Source organism: Capra hircus, chromosome 13, assembly GCF_001704415.2.
Source record: "Capra hircus breed San Clemente chromosome 13, ASM170441v1, whole genome shotgun sequence".
In the NCBI taxonomy this organism is placed as follows: Eukaryota; Metazoa; Chordata; class Mammalia; order Artiodactyla; family Bovidae; genus Capra; species Capra hircus.
Genome location: NC_030820.1, coordinates 62,710,822 through 62,720,805, shown reverse-complemented (window position 1 = coordinate 62,720,805; position 9,984 = coordinate 62,710,822). Strand labels below are relative to the sequence as shown.

At 57.4% G+C, this 9,984-nt stretch overlaps 1 protein-coding gene across 1 annotated transcript; it reads left to right on the top strand.

Annotated features, from left to right (window-relative positions):
• E2F1 (E2F transcription factor 1) lies at window positions 291-9,816 on the top strand. The gene is made up of 7 exons (XM_018057728.1): window positions 291-821; window positions 5,384-5,474; window positions 5,858-6,077; window positions 6,886-7,038; window positions 7,948-8,062; window positions 8,158-8,383; window positions 8,502-9,816. The coding sequence occupies exons 1-7, from the start codon at window positions 561-563 to the stop codon at window positions 8,747-8,749; spliced, it is 1,314 nt and encodes a 437-aa protein (XP_017913217.1). The 5' UTR covers window positions 291-560; the 3' UTR covers window positions 8,750-9,816.

The window sequence follows — 9,984 nt, the reverse complement described above, 5'->3', positions numbered from 1 at the left end:
GTTTCTAGAGATCTGGCCGAGGGTGTCGGGGCCACAGGTGAGAGTTATCGGGGTCACGTGGGGTCTGCTGACGTTGAGATATGCTTAATGGACATTCTGTCCTCAACTTACAGGCATCGGCCAGATGGGGGTGCGTCGGGGAGGGGGTGGGGCCACCACTCCTCGGACAGGGGCCGTCCCCTCTGAGGGCGGGGAGTGCGAACGCGCCTGGCACCGCCCCGACAAAGCCTGCGCGCGCCCCGACCCCCGATTGGTCGTGCTGCCTCGCGCCGCCGCCCCGTCCCACCCTCCGCCGCCGGACCGGCGCGCTGCAGCCAATGGGTGACGTCGCCGTCGCCTCCGTCACAGTCCGGGCAGCCAATGGTGGTAGCGCTCGGCGGCTCGTGGCTCTTTCGCGGCAAAAAAGATTTGGCGCGTAAAAGTGGCCGGGACTTTGCAGGCAGCGGCGGCCGGGGGCGGAGCGGGATCCGGAGCGGGATCTAGCCCTCGCCTCGGCCTGCCGCCATGGGCCCGCGCCGCCGCCGCCGACTGCCACCCGGGCCGCGCGGGCCGTGAGCGCCATGGCCGTGGCCGGGGCCCCCGCGGGCGGCCCTTGCGCGCCGGCGCTGGAGGCCTTGCTCGGGGCCGGCGCGCTGCGGCTGCTCGACTCCTCGCAGATCGTCATCATCTCCACCGCGCAGGACGCCAGCGCCCCGCCGGCCCCCGCCGGCCCCGCCGCACCGGCCGCCGGCCCCCGGGACCCTGACCTGCTGCTCTTCGCCACGCCGCAGGCGCCCCGGCCCACACCCAGCGCGCCGCGCCCCGCGCTCGGCCGCCCGCCGGTACGGACATCAGGGACACTGGGCTGAGTGCGCTGCCTTGGACCCCTGCGCAGACCCGGGCGGGGCGCAATGTTTGGCCCGGCGGCAGCGGGGGCGGGGGAGGGTGGGCTGAGGCGTCCAGGCTGGGCGGTGCCGAGCCTGGGTTGGGCCTCGGGGCTCCGCCCTGGGGTGCGGGGTGACCTCGGGCCAGTCCTTGTTTGCTGCTCTGTGCTGTGGGCCTCAGCTTCCTCGCCGGAGCAGACTCAATGATAATAATGGTCCACGTGTATTCAGCTGTCGCTGACTGCATGCCAGGCCTTTGGCTGACTTCAAGGCAGCTAAAACTCACATCCATGCTGTGAGCTCGGTGTTGTCACTGTGCCCATCTGAACTGTGCCCAGAGAGGGGAAGTGGCTTGCCCCCTGGTCACAAGGCTGCAAGTGGGATTTAAACTGAGGCCTGCTGGCTTCAGACCAGAACTTGTGGCTGGGTGGTGGGCATGGCTGCTTGGGGAGGTCAAAGTGGGGTGTTCTGGGACCAGTCCGTAGAAGAGCCATTGAGGAGACCCTCCTTCCTGCCTCTGGGACTGCCAGGTGCAGGCCTGGCCCTCCGGGCCTCTGGGAATAGGCTGCCTGGCTGGGAGGCCTTCTCTGCAGGGGCGGGGGTAACTGGGCCAGCTGCTGATCCCCTCCCTCTGCCTGTCCTTCCATCTGCCACCCTCCACCCTCCCAGGCCCTGGTTGCCATGGAACCTCATTAATCAGGCAGGCAGACCCCTGGGCCCCAGTGGAAGTCCTGGGTGGGCTAGGCCTCTGGGAGCTGGAGAGGAGGCCCGCAGTGCCAGGAGAGAGTAAATGCCTCAGGGATATCCCTTGATAAAGTGCTCCCTGCACAGCGAGAGGCTAAAGACAGTTGAGACTAGGGGGCCCAGAGAGGTGTCTGAATTAGGAGGTGGGGGGAAGGAGGGGGCGGAGGCCTAGAGCTTGGTCCTGTGGGCTGCAGGACAGGGCGTGGAGACCAGTTTGACTGGTGCAGCTTGTGGGTAAAGTTAGGGCATGGATGGGCAGGCAGGATGGGGTCTCAGCACAGTTGGCTGAGCAAGTTGAGGCAGGGAGGCAGGGCCCAGGGCAAGGAGGTGGAAGCCCAACTGCTGACGGAGGCCTGGGTAGCAGCTGGTCCCTGAGACATCCCAACAAGGTTCCCCCGACCCCTTTGGCCCCCTGCCCAGTACATCCTTCCTTCCGGAATCACTGAGATGCTAATAATAACAATAGGAGGCACCATTGTTTTGAGACTGTTTTGTGAGTTAGGCCATGTGCCAAGCACTTTACCCAATTAACTCATTTAACCCTGTCAACAACTTTCCCGTTTTACAGATAGGGAAGCTGAGGCTTAGAGATGTTAGAACCTTCCCTGGTGAGTCAGCTCATGAGTGGTGGGACCAGACCAGATTTCCTGAGTGGTTAACTGCTGGCATGCCTTACTTCCTGGAGATGCTAATAGAGATTGAAGGAAGCCCAGGGTCCCTTCCTCCAAATAAATGAGAGGGAGGGAAGTTGCACAGGGTGGGTCCCCTGATTGGTCTCCTATACCCCAGCAACCTGTCCCTGCAGGTACCAGCTTGGAGCCTGATCGAGTAGCCTCCATTTAGCTGATGGACAGGTGCTTAGGCCCAGGTCCTGCCCTTGGGCAATGGAGCTTCAGGCTTAGAGGGACAGCCAGGGACTGGGATCAGGAAGTTTGCCCTCTGCTCCACACCCGGGGTGTCAGGGGCAGCCTCAGTGGGTCTGAGCATTCCATTCATTCAGCAGTTGTTAGTGAGTGCCTCTGAGGTTCTAGGCACAGGCACGTAAAGAGCCTCTGCCGTCACAGTACTTAAGGGCTAGTACGTGTTTTCTGCCGTGAGCAGTAGGGCCCGGTACCACCTTGCTGTTGTAGTTCAGAAACATGGGCCCAGCTTTTGCTGTGCAACACCCCCTAACATTGTACCTGTGAGTAGCCACTGGCTATCTGAGCTGTGGCCTCCACTCACCCTCTGCACTAGCATTTGTTTGGGGGCAGTCCTTGAAACAAGCTACAGGCTCAGCTTCTGCACAAGTGAGCATTCATTGAGTACCTCCTGCCTACAAGGCTCTGTGCAATTCAACCATTCCTCCTGGCTCTTCCGGTCCACATCTCCCCTGTTGTCATGGCTCTTAAAAAACAAACTGGATATAATGCATATTTACTATGGAAGAGATGCGAAAGTTGAGGGGGACAAGATCCCCAGCCCCATCCATTTTTTCTTTTTTCTCTTCCTGTGTTCCAATAGCACATGATGTATCCCCACTTTAGAGACAAGGCAGCAATTCCTCATGGTCCTCGCCCTGATACCAAGGTTACTCTTGAAATGGATTCTATAATAATACAAACTGAAGCAGAGAAAATGGTTTCATGAGCTTTTTGATCCCGAAAAGGGATACATAAACGCATTGCTTCTTAACCATGTTTTTCTTGTCAATATGTCTTTGGGAGTTTTGTATCAACCTGCCCCCATCCTTCTTGACAGCAGTGTGGTATTCCAAGGGCTGGATGAACCAGTTTTTGTGGCCTCTCCCATGGATAGGTATTTGAGTCATCCAGATTTCTTTCATCCCTGCTTTTTGGGTCCCTGTGCCTGCATCTCTGAGTGTGGCATGGATCCACCTTCAGCTTGGGCACCCTTTTGAGAGGACAGGAAGGAGGCAAAGGGTGCGGTTGGCTGGAACATGCAAGAGTTCAGAGCTCTGGGGCGAGGCTGGAGAGCGGGTACATTGTGGTTTGGCTTGCGGGAGCCTGGCTTCCGGATGAGCCTCTGCCCAGCCCACTAAGGTTCGAATCCTGACTCCACCTCACTGTGTGACCTCTGCGAGGTGCAGACTCCTCAGGAAGTGGAAGTCATCAGAACCCCTGCTGCAAGGCGGCTGGAGGTTGTCGGTGATCACACGCAGGTGAAGCAGTTACCTAGCAGTGCTCAGGACACAGGAAGCACTCAGCATGCATTAGCTCTGATATTGGCAGGCGCCTGAGGAGATCCACGAGTGCCTGTGTGAGAGTATCTGAGTCCGGCAGCATGTGGGGTGATTCATTCAGCAAACGTGCTGATGCCCAGACCTTATGTGCAGGGATTATTCAGACTCAGTGCCCGCCTCTGAGGGGCTCCCTGGCCTCTGGGTGAGACAAACACACTTGCAGAAGTTTGTGGCGAGAGACCATGTGGGAAAGGGTTGGGTTTGCAGCCGTCCTGAGGGAGATGAGGCTCAGTTTCTATTGCGCGATTGATTGAAAAGACTGAGGTGATGAGTAAGGTGCCTCTCTGGAGGGGGAAGCGTTGGTGTGAACTGGGAGGGAGGGAGGCGAGGGCCAGCCAGGGAGGGACCAGCATGGGCTAGGGCTTGGAGGTGCAGGTCTGTGAAGAAACTCAGAAGCTCAGCAGAAGTTCCTGTGGGAAAAGTGGTGGCAGATGAGGATACTAAGGTGGAGGGGACAGATGGAGGCAGGGAGACCAGTGGGAAGACAGCTGGGTGGTCCAGATAGGAGGTGCCAGTGGCTGTGGTGATGGGATTTTTGGCAGCTAGATGCGATGAGGGCAGTGGGTGGGCCTGAACCAGGTTCTAGCTCAGGAAACCCTGTGGGTGGCGGAGGGGCAGGTATAGCTGGTTTGGGTCAGAATATGAGGGAGATGCCTGTGACATCCCCAGGGCAGTCCCCATCCTCGTGCGGGAATCCTGGCTCTGGCACTTCCTGCTTGTATCACCTTGAGTCTTTCTGGGCTTCGGTTGTCCTACCTGTAAAATGGGCCATGATTGTGCTGCCGTATTCACAGACAAATCAGAAACCAGAGAGAGGTAGTTACCCCCTTAGGAGATCAGTATCCCAACGGCTTAAGACATCAGACATTTGTTATATGGTTTCTGAGGGTGGGAAATTTAGTGGTGACTTGGCTGGGTGCTTCTGGCTGAGGACCTCTTCTGAGGTTAGTGCCAAAATGTTGGCCCGGCTGCAGTCATCAGAAGGCATGACCAGGAGGATGTGTTTCTAAGCCTGCCCGTGTTGCTGTTGGGGGCAGGGCTTTAGTTTCTTGCCACTTGGGCCTCCTTAGGGCTACCTGAGTGCCTACGTGACATGGCCGCTAGCTCCAGCCACGAGGGACAGATCAAATAAAGGACAAGGAGGAAGCTACAGGACCTGTGTGACCCTGTCTCGGACGTGACATACTGTCACTTCCACTACATTCTGTTCATTAGAAGCGAGTTACCGGATCGGGCCCGTACTTAAGGGAACATTAGGCTCCATCTGTTGAAAAGAGGAGAAGCAAAAAAATTTGCAGACTACCACAGGTCCCCCAGGGAGGTAGTAGCGGAACTGGGGCTTGAACTTCTGCCTTCCAGTTGAGTGTTCTGTCCTGTGGGGTAGGATCATGCTGCCTGGGACGCCCCCTCACTCACACTCTTGGGCATCCCGGTCGAGCAGGGGGCGGCCCAGGAGCACCCCCCGTCCTCAGCCAGGTCTCTTGTGGCCCCACTCTCCTGGTTACTGGGCATCCTCCCATTGTTTTTGCCATAGGTGAAGCGGAGGCTGAACCTGGAAACTGACCATCAATACCTGGCCGAGAGCAGCGGGCCAGCTCGGGGCAGAGGCCGCCACCCAGGAAAAGGTAGCCCCAGGGCTTGGGCTCGGGCAGGCCCCCTGGCCAGACCCACATTGAGGGGACGTGGACAGACAGGCATGCTTGCAGAGTAAGCTCTGGTCTGTCAGGCCTGGGTCTGATCCAGGCCTCGGGGGGCCCCAAGGGGCAGCTGGAGTGGCCGCCTGGCATGGCTTCCCCAAGCCCTAGGGGGTGGGAAGTTCCCCAGCAGGAAGAGTAATGCTGTGGTTGGCAGGCAGCAGTCATGGGGCTTCCCTGCTTGGCCCTCACCAAAGGGAAGGAACCATCTGCCCCCTCCCACCCCACCCTGCCATCCTGCTGCCTTGCCGTTGTCAGGGAGCCCAGTGTGGCTGGGGTTGGTGCTCAGGGACCTTGTCCTGCCTGGCCTCCAGGTGTGAAGTCCCCAGGGGAGAAGTCACGCTATGAAACATCGTTGAACCTGACCACGAAACGCTTCTTGGAGTTACTGAGCCGCTCGGCCGATGGGGTGGTCGACCTGAACTGGGCGGCTGAAGTGCTGAAGGTGCAGAAACGGCGCATCTACGACATCACCAACGTCCTGGAGGGCATCCAGCTCATCGCCAAGAAGTCCAAGAACCACATCCAGTGGCTGTAGGTACCAGCCGGACAGGAGGGTAGGCGGAGGCCTGGGGTGGGCTGGGCCAGAGGAGCTGAGAGCCATACCTGCTGCGGCTGCCCGCTTCCCCATCTTAACAGCTGGGCAAACCGAGGTTTAGAGAGAAGAGCTGGCTTCCGTGAGGTGATGGATGCAGGAAAGAACACAAATCTTACCTATCTAGCTCAGCGCAACTTTCCATTTCTTCACCTGGGTAACCACCATCTGGATAAGGATAAGGAACATTTCCAGCAGCCCAGAAACTTCCCCTGTGCCCCTTCCCAGACACTGTCCCTTCCTCATACCACCCAGGTGATCACTGTTCTGGCTTCTGTTGCCGTTGATGAGCTTGGCTAACACAGCTGTTTTATTCTGGTTAATTCTTAGTTTTTTTTTCCCCCCGTTTTCGCCTCTTTCCCCGGTCATCTTACTCCACTCTGACACATTTGTGTTTTCAGTTTTGGGTAAATATTCCATTCTACATCGATTTATTTATTTATTTTCTTTTCACTTGATATGTCTTACAGATGCTTCCATTTTTGCATCTAATGCATCCATGTCTTTTTACACAACTACAGAGTGTTCCACGGCATGTCTGCCCTCGTGTACTTATCCAGCCCCCTACAAGGGCCAGTGTTCACAGACATTCAGGCCCAACTCTGAACCCAGCCAGTCTGCCTTGGAAGCTTGGCTGAAGAGCCGGGCCGTGAGGGGCAGGGGGCAGCAGCAGACTGGTTGCTGAGGGTCACAGCTCCAGGGAAGAGGGGCTGGGAGCTGCTGACCCCTCCCGTTGCCTCCTGGCAGAGGCAACCATGCAACGGTGGGGATCGGCGGGCGGCTTGAAGGATTGACCCAGGACCTCCAGCAACTGCAGGAGAGCGAGCAGCAGCTGGATCACCTGCTCCACATCTGCAGCACCCAGCTGCGTCTGCTCTCCGAGGATGCTGACAGCCAGCGATATCCTTGAACTGCCTGGAGGGTCACCAGGGCCCCATCTAAGTGGGAGTGGAGGGCCTTACCTTGGGCCCTGGATTCAGGAGAGAGTTCTGGCTTTGGATACCGGTCCTGGCTCAGCATTCGCTCCCAGTGTGACACTGGACAAGTTACTTAACCTCTCTGAGTCTCAGCTTCCTCTTGAAAAGGGGAAAAACAATCCTACTTCAAAGCTTTTAGGATTAAAACCAGAAAAGCTAGTATCAGTAATAACTGATTTATTTAACACAGGGATAACATTTATCTAATACAGGGATTTAATACCTGGTTGTAGCTTCAAGGTTAGAGTTGCTTTTATTTGCAAAAATAGAAACTTTATTTTGAAAGAAGTTATGTTTATACATTTTGGAGATAATGGCTCAGACGGTGAAGAATCTGCCTGCAGTGTGGGAGACCCGGGTTTGATCCCTGGGTCAGGAGGATTCCCTGGAAAAGAGAATGGCAACCCATTCCAGTATTCTTGCCTGGAGAATTCCATGGACAGAGGAGCCTGGTGGGCTATAGTCCATGAGGTCATAGAGTCAGACATGACTGAGCAATTTAACACACACACACACACACACACAAATTGACATCAAGGTCATGGGTCAGAATAAATTCTTAGGACTATGCCTGGATTTAAGTAATTTTTATGAAATGATTATAGGCAGCTGTCATTACCTTGAGATTCAATAGGTAGAGTGATCTCATTGTATAGATGTAGAAGCAGGCTCAAGGGCATGAGATCTGCTTGACCCCCAACCATGTGCCAGGCCTTGGAGTGGGTGATGCAGAGGACAGGAGTGACCAGGCAGGGATGGGCTCTGCCTTCTGAGCTGTCTGGGTGGGTGGCCCCCAAAGGCCAAAGATCATGTGGTCCTTGACTCCACCAACCCTGGCCTATGTGACCTGCCAGGACCTTCGTAGCATTGCAGACCCTGCAGAGCAGATGGTCATGGTGATCAAGGCCCCCCCCGAGACCCAGCTCCAAGCCGTGGACTCCTCGGAGGTGAGACCTGGGAGTCTAGACGGGACCAGGATGGACTGGGCTGGGCTGGTAGTCCAGCTGAGCCTCAGTTTACCCTGCCTGCTACCTCCACCCAGAACTTTCAGATCTCCCTTAAGAGCAAACAAGGCCCCATCGACGTTTTCCTGTGTCCTGAGGAGAGTGTGGGCGGAACCAGCCCTGGAAAGACCCCGTCCCAGGGGGCAGCTTCGGGGGAGGAGGACAGGGCAGCTGACCTTGCCACCGCGGTGCCACCACCACCATCGTCACCTCCCTCATCCCCTGCCACGGATCCCAGTCAGTCCCTGCTCAGCCTGGAGCAAGGTTGGTGAAGGCTGGGTGGGCAGGGTGGGCCCGGCCCCTCCCCCAGGTGGGTGGGCAGGTGTGCCAGCCCCTCCCTGCCGGGGGTATCCCCGGCTGTGATGCTCCTGCATCTCCCCAGAGCCTCTGCTTTCCCGGATGGGTGGCCTGCGGGCCCCCGTGGACGAGGACCGCCTGTCCCCACTCGTGGCGGCCGACTCACTCCTGGAGCACGTGAAGGAGGACTTCTCCGGCCTCCTCCCCGAGGAGTTCATCAGCCTGTCGCCCCCCCACGAGGCCCTCGACTACCACTTTGGCCTTGAGGAGGGTGAGGGCATCAGAGACCTCTTCGACTGTGACTTTGGGGACCTCACTCCCCTGGATTTCTGACGGGGCTCAGGGGGACCAGGGCCTCCTGAGATGCCCACCCCGTCTCTGCAGCCCTGGAGCCCCCTGCCCCTGGCCGTCCTAGCCTAATTGGAAACATTTAATTTATGCCCCTCTCTCCTACCTCCAGAGGCTTCTAGCTCTGGAGCCTGGCTCCTGCCAGGAGGCTGAGCAAGCCAGGAAGGGAAGAATTCTGTTTGTGGTGTTTGTGCATGCACCCAAGCCCCGACGTGTGTGTCCACGGGGTGAGTGGTGTGTGAGCATGTGTGTGTGCATGTCCCGGGGAATGAAGGTGAACACATCTGTGCGTGCACTGAAAACACGCCCCAGTGTGTCCACGTGTGTGTGCATGAGTCCATGTGTGCGCGTGGTGGGGGCTCTTAACTGCACTTTTGGTCTTCTTGCTCCAGGGGCCCCACGAGGCCCAGGGTGGCCACCTGCCCCCAGAATCCTGTGTGCTGACCAGGCCAGGTGGTGAGGCCTTGGCCTGCTTGTTGGCAGGACAGCGAGAGCACTTCTATCGTCTTAAAGGTTTTTCTGATTGAAGCTTTAATGGAGCGTTATTTATTTATCAAGGCCTTTTTGGCAAGCTTGGGGCATCAGCAAAGGGTAGGAGGGATGTGGGACTGGTGCCGCAACTCCCTTACCCCCGAGTGAGGGCAGGGGTCCTTGAGCTGTTCTTTGCCCCACTCCGAAGGAGCTGAGGCCTGAGTGGTTTATTTATTCAGAAAGCGAGGGAGGGAGACACAGACTGACTGACTGACAGCCATGGGTGGATTGAGGGGGTGGTCCCTCCCCACGGGGTCCCTGCAGGGCCCCAGCTGCCCCCAGGATGGATGTGAGATGGGAGAGGTGAGTGGGGGACCTTCACTGACAGGGTGGGCGGGAGGGGTGGGGTGAAGGGCCTCCCCCCCCAGCCCAGACCACAGGGGCCCTTCCTGTGGCGTTTGAAGTGCCCCCTCCACCCTACTTCTTGCTCTGCCCCACCCTCCAATCTGCACTTTGATTTGCCTTCCTAACAGCTCTGTTCCCTCTGCTTTGGTTTTAATAAATATATTGATGGTGTTTGGGCCCTGTTTGGGGACTCTGTACTGGGAGCAGGTCTGTGGGTGGGAGAGGTCAAGGTTGCTGGTGTGATGACCATTCCCTACTTTGCGTTTCCCTGTCCCTGCCTGGCTTCATTTTATTTGAGCCTCACAGCCCCAAGAATGATCGGTTTCATCACCTTTTTTAAATCC